Source organism: Nelusetta ayraudi, unplaced genomic scaffold, assembly GCF_046127955.1.
Source record: "Nelusetta ayraudi isolate G7.1 ecotype Tasmania unplaced genomic scaffold, CSIRO-AGI_Nayr_v1 ptg000161l, whole genome shotgun sequence".
Classification (NCBI taxonomy): Eukaryota; Metazoa; Chordata; class Actinopteri; order Tetraodontiformes; family Monacanthidae; genus Nelusetta; species Nelusetta ayraudi.
The window spans coordinates 25,036-47,205 of record NW_027466211.1 but is presented as its reverse complement, the minus strand read 5'-3'; the positions used below and the strand labels follow the sequence as shown (position 1 = coordinate 47,205).

At 49.8% G+C, this 22,170-nt stretch overlaps 1 protein-coding gene across 1 annotated transcript in view; it reads left to right on the top strand.

The window, feature by feature from the left end:
- The first annotated feature begins 3,775 nt into the window (after positions 1-3,775).
- LOC142880195 (neuropilin-1a-like) overlaps positions 3,776-22,170 on the top strand; it is a 42,958-nt gene continuing 24,563 nt past the window's right edge. Inside the window, exons 1-3 of the mRNA XM_076013923.1 lie at positions 3,776-4,217; positions 5,285-5,459; positions 21,764-21,945. Of these exons, the coding sequence (XP_075870038.1) occupies positions 4,151-4,217; positions 5,285-5,459; positions 21,764-21,945 (424 nt within the window). The 5' untranslated portion in view covers positions 3,776-4,150. The remainder of the gene's footprint in view (positions 4,218-5,284; positions 5,460-21,763; positions 21,946-22,170) is intronic.

Genomic DNA, 22,170 nt, shown 5'->3' with positions numbered 1-22,170 from the left:
ACTACTCCATCTTCTGTTCCGCCAGCCCTTCATTTTCTAAGAATGAAGTAATCGCGCGGAGGAATTGTGAGCTTAGTGTGCGCGTTTGTGTGTGCTGAACAGGCCATCTTTTAATACAGTGGCGTTGCGTTGTAGTTTTGTTTCACCGTTGAACATATATTTTCGTCTTTATTCCTGTGTGAAAATCGCAGATTCTGGCTCACAGGTGGTGTCACGGTAAGGAGAAATCAGAGAGCGCTGTCGACGCTTGAATGCTGATGCCATTACACACTGAATACTGTGTACACTTGCGAGGGGAAAAGGAGAACAACTTCTCTATCAGGGTTTTTTTTTTTTTTTTTTAATGCACAGTTCAGGTGAAGCAAAAGGGGTGAGAAGCGGTTTCCCTCCGTGCCGCTCACCAGCTCTGGTGACCCCTACAGGACAGAGGGGGGTCCTGACCCTAACAACCTGCAGCTCACACCACCTCCTCAAACTGATTGGAGTCAGTTCCTCTCCGGCCCTCGGCCCCCCCGGTGACCGTGATGAGAGGAACCGCGAGCTGTTTGAAAGCCCAGCCGGGAATCTTCACTTCCTCCTCTCTCCCTCTCCCTCTCTCTCTCTCTCTCTCTCTCTCTCTCTCTCTCTCCCTCTCTCTTTGAGTGTGGTTTTCGCTCAACGAGAGAAATTCCGAATTGGTGTGAAACAAGAATGTTTTGATCCCTTCACAGCGATTTGCATTGAGCCATCCGCTTTTAATTGAATCAGACGCGTCCGGGGTAAAAGTGTTTACAGTCTCCCGGAATGTTTGCTCGTGTTCTAGGAACAAACGAGTCTTTCTGCCCTTCCTTTTTTCATGAGAACAATCATTCGATATTGAGCAATGTTTCATTACATCACGATCCCAACATTTTTGAAACGGCTTATTTGATACAGACGGGAGTGCCGCTGTAAAAAATAAATAAATAAATAAATAAATAAAAATAAAAATTCTGGCTGTTCTGAGGGGTTACGGCCTGAAGTGAGTGAATGACAGCCCTGTCTCGCTCCTCGCTTGCCTCGTGTGCCAAGAGAGAAGCGATTCTCTGGAAGCGGAAACACTCCCCGAGCACTCTCAGGGGCCCTCGGAACCTGCCGGAAACACGGCCTGCAGTGTGGGCGCTGCCATATGTTATTTTACTGAAAATCCCTACATGGGCTCCTTCAGCGTGAAATTGATTTATTAGCATGTTTAATATACTGAGTTAGCGTGCTGCGTGTGGCTGTGTGTCCCCGCACGGAGACCGCTCTCGCTGCTTGTGCGTGCGTGTACGTGTGTATGTATGACACACACACACACACACACACACACACACACACACACACACACACACACACACACACACACACACACCCGCAGTGTATGTATACATTATCATTGTTAGCGTTATTTGAAAAAGAGTTCGAATTGAAACTTAGCCAGCGCAGAGGTGAATCCTTGCTGCGTCAGACGGTGACGCTGCCGATAAAGTAGATGGCTAAAATGAGCAAGTCGATTTGAGAGAGAGCGAGAGAGAGAGCGAGAGCGAGAGAGAGAGAGAGAGAGAGAGAGAGAGAGAGAGAGAGAGACTCGCTCACAGCAGCGCGAGGAGCTGGCAGCGCCGCATTCGCGTGAGCGGAGGGAGCCGAGAGCGGCGGGTCGCAACAGGAACCAGCGGAGAAACTTCCATCACAATCAATCTGTACTTTTTTTTTCTTTTTCTTTTTCTTTTTCTTTTTCTTTTTTAAACTCCGCGTTTCCCGACTTTACACTCCCAACCCCTATGACATTTTTTTTTCTTTCCCTGTGGGAGGTGTTGGCGGTGGGGAGCGTGTGTCGGATTCCCTTCCTCCCTCCCCGTGAAGCGCTGAGAGGAGACGGAAGGAGCAGCGGAGGCAGCGGGACGGTTCAGCGGGGGAGACGGCGAGCGCGTAGCCGGGGAAGGTCAGCGAGTGTCCGGGCATCGGCGGCGCGTCCTTTCGCGGAGCTGAACGCTTACGAGCTGCCGCTTCACTTTCCCCAGGAGGGGTGCAGCACCTCCGGGCCAAGTTGGTGTCCTTCTTCGGGGGGCGCAGGGCGTCGAGCCGGTGTCATTTTTTTTATTTTTTTTTTTAATTTTATCATTATTATTATTTTATTTTTTTGAACCGGATCGCGGGGGGACTTGAACGCACCGCCGACTCGACGCATGTTCGAAGTCGGGGTGGGGGAGCCGGGCTGGATGCCGGTGGGTCGGCGAGGCCTCGGGACGCAGGTGAGTGTTTGTTGTTGTTGTTGTTGTTGTTGTTGTTGTCGTCACTATTGCGCATCCATAAGCTGTTTGTTAGTTTTCTAAAAGTCATTCAAAAACACGGTCGCGGCCATTTAAACACGTTTCCCTACACTCCGGGGGTCATTTCGAACAGCTTTCTGGGATATTTCCACAAAACAAAACGGAATTTTATCTACTCGTGTATTTGCTCTTCGTTTTGCGACCAAAGTTTCTTCTCCATGTAAGGAACGCTGGTTCCTTGACCCAGTAAACAAACAAACAAACAAACAAACAAACAAGCGCAGTCTTCACGTTGCTATAATTTAGGTTTTGATTTATTTCAATCTCAATACCCCCCACCCCTATAAAACCCATGTGAATGTTAGTTTTTAGTCCTGTTTGGATTGCGTGAGTTTCATGGAGGTGGATGAGATATGGCGCTTCACTGTAAATCAACATCATCGCAACGAGAGCAGGGAGAGAGAGAGAGAGAGGGAGAGAGAGATAGAAAAATGCATTCAATTATTTAGATGCCACTGGGGGGCTTTGGAAATAAAAGCTCCAGAATGATGCTTCCATTGGAGCCGGGATCGGCGGCGCGTTCGGTTGTTCGGATGTCTTGACCCGGAGAGGGCGCACCCGGTCTCGGGTTGGTTCGCGAAGCGATCTACCCGACCATCTGACAAGAAGAAGGAGAAAGGAAAAAAAAAAAAATAGTAGTAGAAGAACAAGAAGAAGAAGAAGAAGAAGAAGAAGACGAGACTTTCGCAATAAATCACGATGTTTGGTTTCCGCATGTGCCCGCCACATGTCGCGGTGCGTCATATCCAGGATTAAATATTCCTGGATGGAGTCCTAATATGCGCGTTGACGTCCCCGCGCGCGCACACGCACACACACACACACACACACACACACACACACACTCACTCACTGTGTGTGTGAGTGTATAGGGAGGGGAGGGGAGGGGAGGGGAGGGGGAGGGGGGCACAAAGGAGGAAGAGAGAGAGAGAGAGAGAGAGAGAGAGAGAGAGAGAGAGAGAGAGAGAGAGAGACGGAGTAAAAGGAGGAGGAGGAGAGAGAGTCATGTCACTTAGCGGACTGCCGGCGCTCTGCCAGTCAGTGCGCAGCTCCGCTCCGAGGTGCGCGCCTCGCTTACTCCACGCAGGGCTTCGTTTGCGCACGCAGCTTCATTTCTCTTAAACCCCCCAGACCGACCACCGACCACCGCCAAAGTCGTTCCGGGAGAATCGGGGTCGCACGTCATGGCGAGGGCCGATCCGATCCCCCCAGCGCCGGCGTTCCCGCGGACATGACGCGAACATTTCGGCAACGAGCGGAGCGCACGGACGAAGCGCGGAATCCGAAAAATGCTCACATCTGCCTGTCTCTTCTCTTCTCTTCTCGCTCTCCACAGCCCGGGGACTACCCTCTGCCTCGTCGGAGGCAGCAGTGATCTGGTTTTATTCTTAAGAAGACAACGGGAGTGAGCGGTTCATTTTTTTTTTTTTTTTTTTTTTTAATTTTGTTTTCGTTTTTGTTTTTCATTCTCATTTTTGGTCTTGTTTCGTTCTCTTTTGAGAGAAGACATGGACGAGTCGGCGCAGGAGAGGAGAGCGCAGCCGTCACAAGGCTCCGAGAGGAAATATGAGCTGAATCACAGGATGCCCGCTCGCAGATCACTTCGTTTTTAAGGCGACCAACAAAAAAAAAAAGAGAGGGGACACTTCTGCTTTCCTGAAGAAGTGAAAACGAGGGTTGAGGAAAAAAAACAAAACCCAAAAGGCGAGGGACGAAGGAGAGAGAGAAAAAAAAAAACTGTTGGACGACTTTTAAGTGCGGCACTCTAATTCTTTTTTTTTTCTACGCGTAATTTAACTTTTCGGATTGAGGAACCGAGGATGCATTGTGGATTAGTTTTTATCCTGTTCATGGGGATCCCTTTGGCGGCCAAGGCTCTCAAAAACGGTAAGAGTGACATGTCAGATCCTTTATATAAAGAAGAAAGCCTATAGTAAAGATTGTAATCCCGGATTTATAAAAATTGAGGAGGTTTGCCCTCCGTGATATGAGCTGATCCTCCGGGCAAAGCCCAGCCTTCACCTGCCAGTTAGACGGGGGGGAAAACCCCGCCGTGACTTTTGACGAAAAGTCACTTTAAAGGACACAACTGGATTTTCACTTTTTCTGATGTGTAATTGCGATTTTTTTTTTAATTTTTTAATTTTTTTGTCCTTCAAGGGTAGCTATACCTCGCATACTGCCTGTGGGCCGTTATCAACGCTGATGATGATGATAATAATAATAATAATAATGAATTTGACTTAACTAGGGGTTTTTCTGGAAGAGGAAACAGCAGCATAAGCAGAAACTCTATCAATGACAAAAACATATTTGCCTGTTGGTTAGAGGTAGTTTCCAAAAGGGGGACTTTTTTTTAGTGTTTTCTTAAAGGTGGAAGCGCTTTCATTTCCTCATTTACTAACATAACTATGCCACACTATATACGTTTAATGAGGAGACTTGACCGGAATCATTTAAAACGGTCTAGTTAGATCTGAATGGACCCCAACCTTTGCGCTTCTTTTCTGTGCAGTCGTCTGAAGATGTGCCCACTTATGTTACAGCGGATTGTGGAGGCTTCCATGTTAAAATAAAAACTAATGAGAAATACGAAGGGTCAGTCTACAGGCAGTCAGAGGTGAGGCAGCACTCTGGAAAAACAAAACGCCTGCTTATTTTTGACCCAGGCAACTGTTGGCTACAGCAGAGCTGAAGCCTCTTCAGTGAGACCTTTCAATTTCTGTGGCTCGTCAACCGAGGAGTGAGTGGAAATGTGGCTATTAACTGGGTACAAAAAAAAAAAAAAAATTGCTGAGGGCAGACGTATCGGTTTCAAAATTCGAATCCAGGCGGAAAGATGTGAACTGCACCTGTAAGCTTAAAAAAAATAATAATAATATTGGCAACAGATTCAAGGGCAAAATATCAGCTGACGTGTCAAACATCCACAGCAACTCTTCTCCTCGCCACAGACAAGTGCGGAGGCAACGTCAGAATCTCAACGCCCAACTACCTCACGTCGCCCGGATACCCCATGTCTTACCCTCCCTCTCAGAGATGCACGTGGGTGATATCCGCGCCTGAGCCTCACCAGCGGATCCTCATCAACTTCAATCCGCATTTTGATCTGGAGGACCGGGAGTGCAAGTAAGTACCCTGTGACTTGCACCTATTCTGATGTCGCCTAACGAGTCCCAGTCTTATAAAAAAAAAAAAAAAAAAAAAAAAAATTGAGATTATCCTCGGATGGGTGTAGCTAATTCCCCTAACCCTAACCCCCCCCCCCCCAGCAAATAATCTTCATGTTATTTCACACCGCAGAAGTGAGCGTCAGTGAAAACAAAACATCCTCAATGTTCTCAAGCGACTCTTTGATCTCCGACCATCAAATCTGGGAAACCTCATCGTTCCTAAATGTTTGTAAATGTTTGCTTTATACTCGACACCGGGTGCAGATATATGGCTCTCGCGCTCGTGCCTGTGTCGGGCCTGACCCCGCTCCTCCTCCTCCTCCTCCTCCACCTCCGACGCCGTATTGCGCGTGAAATACCGCCATCTAGTGGCGGCAGCCCGGCCGAACCCGCGCGGCGGCAGTCGCTCCGCCGGCGCTTTGCGGGGGAGCGGGAATGTGCACCGCCCCCGTCTGCCGTCTGGATTTTGTGAACGCGATCGCTTCCTCCTCGGAGGGAAATCGCTCCGTCGTCGCGCTGATTTTTTTTTTTTTACATTTTTTTTTTTTTTTTTTAGACTCCCACTGCGTCTACAGAAGGGGGAATATTCAAGGGAGAAGGATGGGTCACAGAAACTGCGACGATTCAATAGATAACGACAGGAAGAAGAAAAAAAAGCAAGTTTGTTTTGTTTTAGGCTCATTTTCTCTTAGCCTCGTGAACAGATTTGGCGTTCAAACAGGGTCAAATCTGACCCCTTTTAAAGGCAACAGTTGTGAGCAATCCCCGTTTGGATCCTTGTCACATCCGACAAATGGGGGTCCGAGCGGCGAACCTGTTGTCAGATGGATGGTTTAAGCCGATGAAAAGGGACAGTAATGCGATGAGCTGGTGTCGGCGCGAGCGCTCCAAGGTGAGCCTCTGCCTGCCCTGTGCGTGTGTGTGTGTGTGTGTGTGTGTGTGTGTGTGTGTGTGTGTGTGTGCGCGCGCGCGCGCGCGCGGTAGTTGGTGGGGAGGAGGAGAGAGAGAGGGGGGTTGGGGGCCGTAACGTGCGCGTGCAGTGTGTACTCTCGCCTGCTCTGTCTCTGCTGTTTGTTTACGCTGCGGGGCTCGGGAGACAACAGGGTTTTGTGCTGGCTCCTGTTACTGTCGCCCCGCTCCAATCAAACGCCTGCGACCGCTGCCTCATCCCTCTTTTCCGCGCTCCCCTCAACGCTGCTGTGCATATTTGCCATTTCTCTACCCCCCCCCCCCCCCCCAAAAAAAATGAAAATCTTTCTCAAAGCCTTAACTTTGATCGCTGTCAAGCAACTATTTTCTTCAACCGCTCCTCCCGCGGAAATGTATAAGAAAAAGAGCGAATGCGGTGGTCTTTTGTTTGAAGCACTAGACCAGGGGTGTCAAATACGCGGCCTTGGGTGCCGGATCAGGCCAGCGAATGTGGTTTTTTTTACCGGCGCGCGAGATGATTTCGCGAAATTTCTTAAACGCGATAGCGTTTTCTGCTGCGCAAACAAACTGTTGGTAGCCCGCGGAGCAAGTAGGCCCAAGTGCAGCCACTCTGAAGCTACGTTGTCTTCCTACCTACCCTATTGCGTCTCCTATTAGCCACTCTCATTGCCCCCAAAATGTCTTGTTTGACACTTGCAGTGTTGTTGGGATTACTCCATAAAAGTAATCCGACTACTGATTACCGATGACTCCTTCAAAAGTAATCGAAATTGCTTTGTTGCATAAGTAATCAATTACTAATTACTTTAGTGGGGGGAAAAAAAAAAAGACGAAGCAACAGTTGCTCAGTGCTTTGCAATGAACTTTACTAAAGTGCAAATTTTGCAATTCCAAATCTTGCCGATAAGAGGAGTGACTGTTTGCTCTCTGAACACAAACTGCACATTTCACAGAACAAACTCGCGTACGGCACTGATTAGAAGCGCATTTAGTTGAAAGATCTCTACTTTGCAGAGTACTGCTGACTTATTTGTAAACATGGCTTTCAACAATCTCGGAGGTGTGACATTTTGAGGATAACAAGACATTTTTTTAGCTTGCGGAATATTTCGGAAAAGTAACGGAATCGTTACTTAATAAAGTAAATTGTGATATCATCGCCACAGTAATCCTGTCACGTTACTCCGTCACTCAAAAAGTAGTTTAATTACAGTAGTGGATTACTCAGTCATGGATTACTCGCCAGCACTGTGCACTACCAGACACTCCTTGGTTACTTCTTTTGGGTCCAGTTTCAGCACCAGAGGGACTATTAAACTGTCCCGGGTCTTCAGTGAAGAGGGCGAGGAGGGGAGAGTGGGGAGTGGTTGTAAAAGGGTGCACCGACAATGCTGGCTCTAATTAAATTAGTCAGGAATTAACTTCCTGTGTTTAAACAAGTGGGTTAAAAAAAAAAGAAGGGGGGGGGGGGATAAAAAGTATTCATTCCCTGCAGGCAGGCTCAAAAAAAAAGGCAGCTCTCGAATTTGAAAGCGGGGTGAAGCTTTCAGCTTAGATATCCATTGCTGCGTCCTTTAAAAAAAAAAAAAAAAACGGCACCGTTTTCATTTAAAACAGCTGCTGAATTTGCAGATTAGCGTTTCATTGGCCCCTCCAGTCGAGGGAAGTTTTTGTGCCGCGTGCGTGTGTGGGTTCCATCTGTGAAAATCCGGCCCTTCACCCTGTTGATTATTTTGGTATCATTATTATTTCCTCAAGATTGTTTTCGTCCTTCCAATAAAAGCAGCGAGTGCGTCTGGAGATCGCGGCGCACGACGCCGGAGTGACTCTTCCGCAGCCCTGGCTTTACAGCTCCGTGCTATTTTTAACCCCCCCCCCCGCAACCATTTCACTTTTAATGTTTCAATGCAAGTTTTTTTTCCCGTGCGACTTTAGTTCCACTTTTTCTCGCGCATTGTGACTCGCGCGGGGGGGGGTGGGGGTGCGCCGTTTTGACTTCGAGCAGGACGGTCCTCCAACTCCACCATTCCCCCCCCCCCCCCTTCATTTCCTTACCTAATTTTGAATTAGGGCACTGTGTAACATGAGAGCGGGTCATTGTGCTAATCGCTGACAAGGCATGTCACGGTAACTCAATTAGGAGAGAGAGAGACAGAGGGCGAGCGAGCATAGTTTCTTATGTATCTGCGGACAGTTCCTGCGTGTGATTTGTGTCGGAGCCATCAGACTCCCTTGCCTGTCGCGAAGAAGAAAAAAAAAAAAAGAAAAACACTCACCAAATAGGGGCCCCTTACATAATGGAAACTGATGAGAGCCAGAATGGCTTCCTTATCTGATGGACCCGGGCGGGGGTGGTTGGGTGGGTGGGTGGGTGGGGAGGGGGCCCACAGTGCATGCTTCAGTGCACTGCCTTGCAATCTAATTAGCGAGTAAATGGAACACACATGCACATGTTCCCCCCAACTCGGCCGTTATCAGCAAAGCAAACAAGGAGCACTCAAAAGTGGCGCTCGCCGAAAGGGATAAACAGGCCTTTGCCCGACTGCTTTTCTCGTTTTTCCGCGTCGTCGTCGTCGTCATACGTGCGCGCTACCCCTGACAGGTTTGTTTGGGCAAGTGTGCAAGGGGGGGAGAGAGGAGGAACACACTTAATCACGGAGATAAGGCGGCTAAGTGAGCCCTGCCAGTCTCAAAGCACAACGTGTTTACCTTTCACGCATCGCTGTAGACTTTCACAGGGAGGGGGGGGGCGGGGGGCTCCGCCCCTTCCGTGCCAGGCAAACATTTGAATTCAGTTGAGCTCTGAAAATCATTCGAAGGAGCCGGGCTGAAGTTGAGCTGAGAAAAGTGCCTTCCTCCCCCTCCAACCCCCCCCCCCCCCCCCGTATGTGCATTCAGCTCCTTGGTGATCTGATAAGAGCTGTCAGGCATATCTGACCACTGGCAGTTCCTCCATATGGGGAAAAAACAAGAGGTTTTGCGGGATTTCCAGCAAATCAAGACAAGGCCGATCCATACACGCCACCCCACCCGACACGGAAATGTAATTGACTTGCAAGTTGGATAACGATACCAGTTTTTACTTTCAGCTCCAGTTTGTTTTGGGAGTAGTCGATTAAAGTCTTCCGGATTCGGCTGCGAGTCGTTGCCGTTGTTTCTCCCGTCCTTGTGACGCAGAGCGGGAGCTTTTCATTTCAAATGAGGGTGGAGTGGTTCTTTTGAGAATTCGCGGGAATCTGACACGCTGAACGAAAACCGCGGCTACGTTTACGTGCAGGGCGTAATCGGACTACGCCCATAATTCGCTTTTCCTCGTCCAATCGGGCTTCTCTCCCCGTTTACGTACACGCGCAGCTGAGAAAAATCGAATTCTTGACGGGGACGCGTGCGCCTCCCCCACACTAGGGGGCGATATGAGTCTTTTCAGCACGTTAACTTCTGGTAACCTCTTTCCTCGCGCGCTAACAAAACAGCTGGAGTGCGATGCAACGCCGGTGTTATGTCCCTACTGTTCTTCAATCTGACGTAATACTGCCGATTTTACTGTCGAAAGCCTACTTCCTGTGAGCTACCGAGACGCACAGCTAGCGCGGCTTTCTCCAAGTGTTCGTAAATGAAGTTAGCATCCAGCTAACATTTCTTATCTGGCCTGCCCCGATGCAACTGATTTCCCTCGGCAATCACATCTTCTCTACGTGCATTAAAATCACTAGCAGCGTGTGTGCGAATTTTTTGACCACCTGCTGTCGTTTTCTTTCTGGGTGTCGAGGAGCAGGAGAGGTGGGTCTCAATCTCTCTCGGCCCCACAATAGTTTCTTTTCTTCTCTCTCTCTCTCTCTCTATTTGGACGGTGCTGTTGCGGAAGCCCGCGGAAATTCCATTGTAGTGATGGTCCGTGTGCTTCACGGAGGGAGGGTGGGGGGGGGGGGATTCGGGTTAGATGTAAGGCGGTGGCGGGGGCTGCTAGGCAGCAGAGATATTTGAGGAATGCCCTCATTGGCGGCCTTTTTTTTTTCTTTTTCTTTTCTTTTCTTGTGTGTGGAGGCAAATTGGGGCCTCCAGAAGCCCCCCAGAGCCACCCCCCCCCCCGCCTTCAGGTGTACGTTAACTCGAAGCCCCGGGAAGAGCCGCAGAAGCATTCTTCTTCCTTTTCACAATTGCCGTCGACACCTTCCTGCCCCCCTTTTCATTGGGAATCCCTGCTGAGCTACACCCTCCGTCTCCCCTGTGGAGCTCGGACGGCAAACATTCCACGTTGCGCGCCCCCCCCCCCCCCCCCCCACAATAGGCGACGGCCCACCCCTCCGGGGCATCGGCCTTCCTGCGACGTCGACTTGACTGCGTCTTTGTCCCGCGGGAGCCCGCTCGCTCCAGTCAAAGGCTGCCACCTGCTTCCGGGGAAGTGGCGGCGGAGGACGGAAAGGTTCGTGGAAAGAGATGAATAGTGGCCCCCGCAGTTCCTTCTACCTAATGAAAGAAAAATAAAATAAAATAAAATAAAAATGTCGGGAGTCACATCTGGGCGGCGGCGAGGACTATTAACTCCACGCGCCGTCTGGAAACTGCCCCCTAATCCTAAGCGGGAGAAGGCGGCCCGTTTTCTCAACCGTCGCAGAGGCTGGAAAGTAACAGTGCAACAGGAGCCTCTCCTCGGCGGCGGCGGCGGGCCGCAGGTGGAACGCGGCGTGACCTCCGCGCAGCGAGAGGACGGCGCAGGCTCGGAGTGACGGGGATTACTGGAGATACTTAGGAGCCTGTCGGGCAGGCAGGCAGGCAGGCAGGCAGGCAGGCAGGCAGGCGTTTGTTGCCGCTGCGCCCCTTCCTTTTCACGGTGTCTGTCAGAGAGGTATTTGTGCGCGGGCGGGGGGGGGGGGGGCGGCGGAGGGGAGGGGTACGGGGGGTTCAAAGACGGAAAGAAAGAAAAAAAAAAAACAACAACTCCCGAAGCAGAATAAATCATGCGGCGGACACCGCGGCTGCTTGGACAGAAGCAGGTGGAGAAATTCTGCACCTGGTGTTTCTCCCCGGCAATGGTCTCCTCCGTGGTTCGCGACAATGAAAATGAAATCGCACTGGAAATTGCGTTGTAATTTTATTTTATTTATTTATTTATTTTAAACGGGCCTTTATTAGCGGCGCATGAAAGAGCAAACTACTTTCTTTGAATCTGTCTTGTTTGCATTTGACGGCAATGATGCCAATTTTCTTCGGGCCGAACTTGCCGAGACAAACTCCGCGCGCTGGATTTTTCGTTCGGGGGAAAAAAAACAACAAAAAAAACCCACACACAACCTTACCTTTCGTAATGAGGCGGCCCGAGGAGAATGAAAGCCGCCGCCTCGGTGAACGTTTTGACCTTGCACATTAACCAGGGGGCAGCGGAGAGGACAGCAGACAGAGGTGTCGCGTCAGGGAGACGCTGACCTTCACTCTCATTACTTTCATGCCGCCACCTCGTCCCTTTTAAATATAAAAGGGAAAGCTTCTGCCTGGCTAATGAACAAGATTAAAGTGTGCCGCGCGTGTGTGCGTGCGTGCGCGCGAGTGACCACCGGGCTGAGAGTCCTTTTCTTTTATCTGCCAGCAAAGTGTTTCACCTTGGCCACGGCTTGGAAGGGCAGCCTGATTGAAAAGCTTTCCAGTCGTGGCATCTGCCATCCTCCCCGCTGCTCTGTCACCGTTTTGATTCATGCACCAGCCCGACTACAATCGGGAGTCGGGCCATTCTGCCTCCCAGCGGGTGGGCGGGGAGGGCGGGGGTGTGGGGGGGGTTCTACTTCACTTCGCTTCTCTTCGGCAGAGGAGCAGGAAAAAAAAAAAAAAAACGGGGGGAGGAAATTAGCAAAGGCGAGACGAGGCCCATAAATAAAGCCGATTGATGGCGGAGTCGCATACGTAGAGTGACTCCATAGATACGCATCGGAGGTTCACGGAGGTGAAAGACACACAGCCAGTCCAGTCATGAGACAATGTAACGGTTGCTTCGTCTGCGAGAGCTCGTGACCCATGTGTGCCAAATTGAATTGTTTGTCAACAGTGGGGCTGACAACACATGCTTCTTCGGATGGATGTTGCAGCAGCTGCGTTTTTCCCTTTTCGCAAGATAAAAGTGATCGCTCTGAAGCACAACGCACAATTGCGGTTGGCGGGTGTTTCCGTTGAAGCGCGCGGGCCACCATTTTTTTGTAAAAATCCTGTCTCCCGCGAGACCCCACCACCTTGAGCATAACGCGCCATTTTCACCCGGAGTGAAGTGGTCACGTGACCCCCCCCCGTGTAAACGCGAAAAAAGTGTTTCCATGACACTTTTGCGATACGCCTCTATATCGACACGTCTGAAAAAAAAACACCTCGTGAGAGCGCCAAAACCTTTTAGCGATATTTGAAAGGTTTTCCAGAGGTTAGGTGTTTCAACTGTCAGGTTTTTATTGCGATGTTTAGGCTTTTCGCAATTCGAGGGGTAATGGAAACGCAGCTACTGAAGGCGCACATGCACACAAACACACACACACACACACACACACATATATACGTATGTATGTATGCATGTATGTACACATTGCCTTTGCGCCAGAAGGCAGAAAACTGACTACAAATGTGCTTTCTTTTAAAAGACTGCTGGTATTAAAGTCTGTCTTCATCACTCTGCCTGGTACAGTACAATTAGCAGCAGGTTTTTACACCTTCTGCCGCCTTCCCGTCAAATACTGATTACTGCTTGTGAGGCAGCAGTCTCGAGTTTGTGTTACGTGGGCGGCAATGACTTATTTTTGAACCCTTCCCTTTAGAGAAAATCGAAAGAGGGGGCCGTTGAGAGAGAGAGAGAGAGAGAGAGAGAGAGAGAGAGGCGGGGGAGGAGGGTTCGAAACACTTTAATACAGTGTGTCAGACCTGTTTCGTTCAGTGATCTAACCTTGAAAGGGATTTGCGAGTTTGAATTGATGTGGCCGTGGTTCTGCGAGGCCTGTCGGTTGCCCCAACACCCCAACGCTTTCAGATCCACCGGGGGGGGTTGGAGGGGGGGGGGCTGGCAGGTGGGAGGAGTGGCTCACCAACTGCGGGGGCCTCTTTATTCAAACAGTCACCACACGTCCCTGGGGTGGGTTCTGGGCGACGCCAAGTTTATTAGCAGCGGGCGAGAGCGTCGGGTAGGTAGGTAGGTAGGTAAGGTGCAAAGCCCAGAGGCCTCGTCGTCTCGGGCTTCGCTCCCCGGGGGTTCTTTGTGTTTGCACTCCGCGGGCCGCCGGGGGCTCAATGGTGCTTCTGCTCCACTCAAGCCGCCGCGCCGGGGCGGCAAGTGGACGGTGATTGATGAGGCGGCGCCCCGCCCGCAATCTGATTGAGTCAGACTCACTCACGATCCCTCACCTTCTTTGCGTTTTGCTTGACCCCTCGTTGCAATCGTCGATGGACAACTTTATTTGTCTTTGTTTTTTTTTTTTGTTTTTTTGCAGTGAAGACATTTTTCTTTCTTTCGGACTTTATTCCCTTTGTTGTCCGGAAGTAATTGAGGAAAAAAAAGGCCTCGCACCGAGTCGTCATGCAATTACCACAGTAGGACAGTGCTAAAAGTGACATTAATATTGCGTGTGGGTCTAAATTAGGGCCCTGCGAAAGGCGCGCCTGTGCATACTTCCCCACACATCTCTCAGAGAATGTTGAAGTGGCCTCCTACTTGGCAGAAGGGCTTTAACTATAGGGCCAGTAAAGTCAACTTGGGCCCCCCCCCGACCCCCCGCCCCCCTCTCTCCCCCCCACACACGCCTCCCCTTCAATGCTGGCAAAGGCTGGCAGGCTCACTGGGATTATGCCTGCAATGCCAAGCGCTCAGCCCGGCTGCCCAGCACAACGGTGGAGATGCACTGCTTGGCACGAGGCCCTCTCGGCAAGACCGTTCTTGGCTTCCAAAGTGCTGCATCATTGGAAAAACCTGGAGTTTTTCTTTTTTTTTTTGCAGGCAGGTAGGCAGGCAGGCAGGCAGGCAGGCAGGCAGCGAGAACAACACCATACAAGTTCATAGTGAATTTAGAAGTTTCAAATGCATCCATCCACCCGTTCTCTATCACCGCTTCAGCGCTTGGGGCCACCGAAATACCGAAAGGACACAGGTCCCTGGTATGGAACCCAAGACCTCCTCGCTGTGAGAACAACCACCGTTTGATGACGTTGTATCAAAGACCTAGACAACGTCCCCCCCCCCCCCCCCATTACTGTTGGCTCCCAGAAATAGTTTGTCACGTCCGTGGATGTCGTAGAACAATCCAAGTTTTCTAGAACACCATCCCAGAGTCTTATTTGGTTCCTGGCGTAACCATCCCAGAAGGCTCTCCGACTGTCCCGACCACTCGGCCAACCTAGCAGACTGCGTGGAGAATGTAGGGGGGGGAAGGGGGGGGGGGGGGGGGAGGAGGTACCGGTAGGGAAAAGGATGGGATGCTTTTTGGGCCTCTACGGTCTTTGCAACGCCGCATGAAAGAAACTCCAAGAAAGAGAGAGAAGACATGTCGTAGGACGCCGTACCTTTCGCCGGATCCGTCCCGGCACCTGTTTTCCAAATACCTCCGAGCCTCCTTTGCACCGTTCCACCCCTTTGCCTCTCTTCCTGTGCACCGTCTTATCAGCCCCGGCAGTTACATTCTTGTATATGCCTTGCTAATCTGCTTCCTCTTCTCCTGCCTTCGTCTGCCACCGTGCCTGCCGCACGCTCCCCCTCTTTACTCTTCGCCTTTCCTGCCCATTGTGGAGTTTTGAACGGTACCCAGAACTCTTACCTCCAGTTGACCTCAGACTCACCCCGCCGCCGCCTCCTCCTCCTCCTCCTCCTCCTCCCTTCTCATCCTCCTGCGCTCCTCTCGTCTTCTCTGAAATTGCCGGCATGCTCCTTGCGCACAAGGCCCATTACCCAGCGGGGAGCACCACAAGCTTCTTGCAGTATCAGGAGAAACATAGATGAGTGCCTCTGAATGTGCCTCTCAATTTTTAGGAAGTGGCGGGGGGAAAGCATACTGTTGGCGTTTTATGTCATTAGCTTGTGAAAATGGAAGTGTACACAACCATCACTGCTAACTTTAAGGCCTTGCAGAGTTTGGAGGGGGGGGGGGGGGGGGGCGGAACGCTTGCTTATGGTTGTTAACGATTCCTTTTAACGTCTTTCATCCTGGTTTCATGTGACATCCAGTCATAAACATTACACACACATTATTACGCACTTATGTGCCACTGGACAGGAGATCCAGCCACAGTCTGTCCTTTCCAGAGACCCTCGTTCTCTCTTTTGTTCTACGGATACTTTAGGCTTATTTCTTCAGAACTTCTCTTCGGGGGTTTGTGGATTTTTACAAACATCTGATAGACGTGTGTGTCGGCTTTTGGGTTCCTGTTGAGCCACATAAACAGTCGGTTTGTGCAAACCGCGGCAGCTCCATGTCCCCCAAAATGTGGTCATGAATTCATAAACGCCCAGCACTGATTACTTCTGAGACTTTGTGACCTTAAATAATGCAAATTCATGCTGGTGCCACCCTGAATCATGCAGAATCTCCCGTCTTGCTCGCAATTCGGGGGCCAATTTCATGGATGGGAATGAAATATCGAGTCTTGATTGTGCAGTTCTCTGAAACGAGACATCCCCGCTCTCTGTGTTCTTGCAGTAAGTGTGCAGTAAGTCCTTGCCATTGAGTCCCATAGGATCCCCAAAGGGGGGTTTTGTTACATCGCAGGGGTGGTGGCATGGAGAGTGGTACTCGGACTGACCCTGCTCCACCACTGCGAACCCGTTGTCGAAGCAAAGTGTTATTTTTACCCTTGACTTTTTTATTGTTTAACAATCACCGCGAAGGACTCTCGCGTGGCTCACCTCTGCCTGCCCCACTGTCCCATGTAATCAGAGATCCTCTCAAATGTCAAGGTACGACAAATGGGAGGGGGGCCGTTCCCTCCCATTATGGCCCTAGAAATGGACTTGAGTGCATATCGTCTTGCTCTCTCACTCCACCCCTATTATTTTTCTTTTCTTCAACCAATGAGAGAGGGTGCAGAACCTTTAACTCAGGCATTTTTTGACCCATTTTTATTCCCCCACTTGACTTTCAAGTCAACCCATGGCCTCTCCTCTCCACTCACTAACTGACACAAAAGCCTGTTTGACTTTCACTTCCCTTTTTCTTTGATCAAGTGTATGAAACGCTACAGAACTCCAAATGCAGAATAGAATAGAATTGCCAATTCAGCGATCCCAATTCCTCATTGTTAAAATTTTACGAATTATCTATTTATTTATTTTTATTTGATTCTATTTTTGAAACCTTTTTTAATTAAAAAAACAAAAAAAACAACAAAAAAAAAACAGTTTTTGCTATTAAAGCTCTTTGTTTGCCTTTTCAATTCCTAAGTAAAACAACAACTTGCTTCGAACTCTGTATAATTTGCATGCACGCTGTCCGTTAGCGGGGTAGTAGTTCGCGATAGCGACTGACAATATTACGAATAACTTACAATGCCTCCTTTTTAACCACTTCCTAAGTACATCTGCAGCAAGATGAACACACCGTGTCCCTCATTTAGCCCACTGAAGTGAAACCCACCTCGACTGTGACCCGTTTTTCATGCTTCTAATGATGCCCTAATGGAGGGGGCGGGGGGAGGGAAAATATGCACTGGGTCAGACCCTTCAGGCATGTCATAGTCGCCCATGGGAACCGAACTTAAGTCAGCTGAACATATTGGAGCGCCGCCCGATTTCAAAGGCCCCCCCGCATGTGAGGGTGAGGACAGCCGGCTAACAGAGGGAGCCTTTGTGATCACTTCTATTTCCTGCTCCGTGTTTGTACCCTCCCTCCAACCCCAGCCTGACGAGGTCGCGCCCAGCAGGATGGAAGAGACCTTGTAGAGACCTAATAGCCAAATTCATTAATTTGACGACAGCGCATCTTTCACAGGGTAATTAAGGAAATCTAATGGAGGCACATTGACTCCACCACTGCGAATAATGAGTCCTCTGCAGTTTGCTAAATGTACTTTGGTAATGCACGGTCACAGGCATGCGCACGAATTCAAAAGCGGCCAGGGCGTCTAAAAATATTACCACTTGCAAGGGGGGGCGTCCAAAGAGGCTAGTTGGATGGGTGCAGCTGATCCGCGCTTTCTTTCTTTTTTTTTTTTTTTGTTAACATCTTTCCCCCATCTGTCTGTGTGGCAGCGTAGAGGTGAGTAGTGCAATCAAGCCATTCTCCCCTCTCCAGCAAGGTCTCTACTTCTGAGCCTATCAGCTCTGATTGGCTGGCGGCTCGTCCAGCTGTGTGGCTGTCGTCGCGCCGAGAGGCCTCGAGCTAATTTAAAAATGTTGTCTGCAGATCGAGCTCTGTCTGGAGACTTCTCAGTTTTGGTTTTTCCCCTTTTTTTTTTTTTTTTTATTTGTTTGTGATGATGCCTCGATCTTCGTTGGAGATCAAAAACGTTTTAAGAAGTCAATTAGGATTCATGTTTTTAGCTGAAAATGAGATTTGTTTTGTTTTTTTTCTCCACGCTGCAGTCATAAGTAAGCTAGCAAGCTGTTTTGTTGACCCCAAAAAAGTTTGGGAATTTGTTATTCTTGTCACATGCAAAATGTGCTCAGTTTGGGGGGAAAAGATGCAGAAAAAGAGGCTGTTTTATGTGAGTCCATTGTGCGTCCGAAAGACGCCGGGGATCAACTTGCTCCTCGCCCTCTGTTACAAATGTTAATGGTGTTTTGTTGCGGCGGCCCCAGGTGGCAGGCTGACTGCTAGCCAAGCCGCGTTAGCGCGGGAAGTCGCCGGGCTGGGCTTTTCTGACAGCTGACAGCCAGTACCCCCCCCCCACCCCCCACCCCCCCCTGTCAGGTCCCATAGGCCCCTCTCGGGGTTTGTCCTAAGCCTGTTGTTTAAGGTTTTCCACTTGTGTTAGCCCGAAATGTTTTGACACGTTTTAAGTGACATGTTGTGGTGCAATTGCGACGTGTACTTTGACAGCCGTAAGAAAGAGAAATGCCAGGAGAGGGTGGCGGGCATTTGTTCCGCACACAGCCGAGGGAAAATGGAGTCAAAACAAAAGGGGTGGGCGGTGGGGGTGGGGTGGGGGGGTTTCCGTAGCTAGGCGGCGCTTATAAATGGCCTGATTAAGAAACCGAACCAATTGTGGGAGACTTGCGCCGTCTGTCATATCACCCCAGATTACATTGCTTTTTGTAGAACCACATCAAGCAGACGTTTATGGTGGGAGGACAGATTATTTCCATGGGAAAGCTTCAGGCAATATAACTGTTGAATTGCGAGGGTGGTGGTTTGTCGCCTTCTCTTCGGCTCCGCGGCGAGGGATAATGTTTTCGCTCGACACCAGCGGATTGTTTTTCTCTCCGTGGCCCGAAGAAAGGAGGCAGCCTCATACGTTTGAGTCAGTGGAACGAAGGTCATTGAGAATTACATTCAGCCCGCCGTGCCCCTCCCCCGCCCCCCCCTCCCCCCATCACCGCCAGCAGCGAGACCCCTTCTCTTTTCCCCCCCTTTAATTTCCCCGCTGAATTGGAAAACGTTTTGCTCTATTAGCACCGTGGTAGACAGCTTGCTTTGTGACTGCATGTGTGTGCGTGTGTGTGTGTGTGTGTGTACGTTGGTTGAATGCATGTGAGTGGGTGGTAGGCCCACCCAGATTCGAAAAAAGTGGCCGGATAAATAGGCAGATAGATCCGAAATGGCATTGATGCAAAATTGGAAAACCGCAGCAGAGGCAGGCAGCTGACGGGAACAATCTAACTTTAACTTGGTGGTTTTAAGAGGACGCGAGTGAGAGGTGCAACTGAATGCGGCCGGCGGGGCTTCAAAGTGGGCCGTGTTCCCCATTTGTGATTCAACATTGACGTTCCCCCCGCTAGGCGTCTTCTTACCCAGTTCCCCCCCAATGGGGATTTTATCCACCCGGTACAACGGATGCATACGTGAACATGACACGATGAAATGTTTAAATGGAGACTGTGAGGAGTAAAAACTCAAAAGGATTTGTGATTGGAACACAGTGGGGGTTGGGGGGGGGGGGGGGGGGGATGTGTCCATTACGTTGCAAAGAGGTGCGGAAAAGGTGTCACCGTCACCTCTGCTGACTACCATGTCCTCGACATGCTTTCCTACAAAACGAAGAAGAAATGTGTGGTCTTAACCCAACCAACATGGGATTAAACAGAGAGAGTTTCACTTCCTCATACTACAGACATCAAAGCCACCACATCTCACTTTCATTCCGAGGCGTCGGCAGAACGGCTCTCTCAGTTTGCCTCATTCGTCCCAGAGCGCTTGGTCCTCGGCCGAAAGTACCACCGCTAACGGCCGCGCGAGCTATCGCCGATCGGACGTTTTTCGATCGACTCGTTTCTTCGTTCTCGGCGAGATGGCTGAGAAAAATGGGCCGCCATCAAAAGCATTGAAAATGTCGCTCGTTTTGACAAATGTTTCCCACGATGCCCTCCTGGCGATACGGAGATGTTTCGACAAAGCATCGCGCCGTTACGCAGAAATTTCGTACCGACACATCCGTTATACAGGCACAAGTAGAGACATTTTCAAGGATGATCTTCTTTTCGATTTCAATTGGCTGGCAGCAGGGGGGCTCCCCAGAGCATATCCTCTACAAACGTTTATACGCAAAAAAACCGATACAGATATATCGCGTTTCTCTTGTTCAGTCAGCAAATTCGGGGTTTTTTTTTTTGAGGACAGGTGCAATGAAAACACCGGCTACCTGAATACACTGACACACTGTACACGATACATTCAACTCTCCTCAAACTTTACGCTCACGTTCTCGCACTCTTGCATCGCCGTCGGCGAGCGACCTCGCGGACACCGGCTCGACCCTCTCTGCTGCACCGCAGTGCGCTCTTCCCTCCGCCCTTTTATGTCAGTGATGAAACTGGCCATCAATTTTTTAGGCACCTGGCAGCGCTGGGCTATTGACAGCGGTGCAGTAGCAGAGACAGAGGCCCGCGTGTTAAATTATAAGTCCGCTGATGGAACCGAACAGGGGGCGCGAAGGAGATTGATGTTCTTTGTCGAGCGGGGAGACCAAGAGAGGAGGGGAATTGGATCGCTTTGGGGGAGAAATCCTACCGACTCTGTTTGCTTGGAAAACTCGGTATATATGTTGATGAACCCTCTCCCCTTTTAACGTTTCGTTGAAAGGTTTACCCAATACGAGCCCCAAGTGAAAGGAGGCTTTAAATTCCTCCGCATCATCATAAATATTTGCACTGGTGGCAAAAAAAAAAAAAAAAAAAAAGGATCTGGTTCAAAGAGAATTCTCTTTAAGCTAAGAAAAACAAACTGCCATTTAGCAGGAAAGTGGGGGGTTAGCATAACCTTATAAACACTGTGACTCGCGTTTTTCCGTCATGCTACAGCTGATGAAGTAGCTGAGAGTGAGGAGAAGTGGAGCGCGTACAAGAATGTAGTCACAGCTGGTGGGTGACCTGGTGAAAAGGCAGGACGGGGGTTATAGATTAGCATACATTAGCAGGAAAAAAGATAGCAGCCAATGACAGTGCCTGAGGATTTCAGGAGATTCATTTGTACTGGGAGCAAAGTTTCAACAAGAGGTGGTTTTAAAAACAACGTCAACAAAGTCCACCTCTTATCGCTTCCCCCGAGCAGGAACACGCGCAACCACGTCCATCCGTCACGAAGCCGTCCTCGCAATCTTTCCAGCAGCACCGCATCCGTCCAGCTCTGCTTTCTATCCAAACAGACAGCAACGACTTGCTGAAGTATTAATGTTCCGAAAAAAAACCCACCGCAATTTCTGTGTCACCGACAGGGCAAAGGAGACCCCTATTCAGTGGTGACCTAGGAGGGTGCCTGGCCCCGCCCCTCAATCAAAGTGTAAATGACTTTTTTTTTGTCGAGGGAACCTTTGGCCCGGTTTACACGAAGATGGCATTTTTTTTTTAAACCGACCGTTTTTTTTTCGGGAAAAGCTTCCGGTCGGAAAAAAAAAAAAAGCGACGCAGCCGCCTTCAAAAAAAAAATGTGTGTTGACAGAAGGGAGAAGGAGAAGGAGAAAGTGGGTGGTTCCAAAAGTAGCGGCTTGCTAACATAGCCGGACAATAGTTGAACTTCTGCTGGCAGTCGCGCCAGTAAAAGTTCACTGATATTTTGCTCATTTGCATTTTCCGGCCTCAATATCCTAGTTCGCCTACCCCGGAATTACAATTTTATTTTGAAATATTTTTTTGTTGTTGAAAGTTTTAAAGTTACGAAAATATGGACAAAAATTGCCTTCCGGGTTGTGACGCCCTTCTCTCTTTCTTTTTTGTTCCCTGTCACTCAGGTACGACTACGTGGAGGTGCGGGACGGCGTGGACGAGAGCGGCCAGCTGGTGTGGAAGTACTGCGGGAAGATCGCCCCGTCTCCCGTCGTCTCGTCTGGAAACCACCTCTTCGTCAAGTTTGTGTCCGATTACGAGACGCACGGGGCGGGCTTCTCCATCCGATACGAGATCTTCAAGATCGGTGAGTGGTGGCCTTCCTCCTGAAAAAAAAAAAAAAAGTCGGAACTCGGAGTGACCTTCATGCAAGTTTATTTTTTTTTAATTAGCCAACCAATCGGTCGGCTTTTATTTACAAAGCGCTAAATCACAGCCAAGGGCGAAGTCGCCAAGAGGAAACCGCAATCAAAAGAGAAAACCAGCTGATCCCTAAAGGGCAAGCACGAAGCGACGGCGGCCAGGAAGAAGC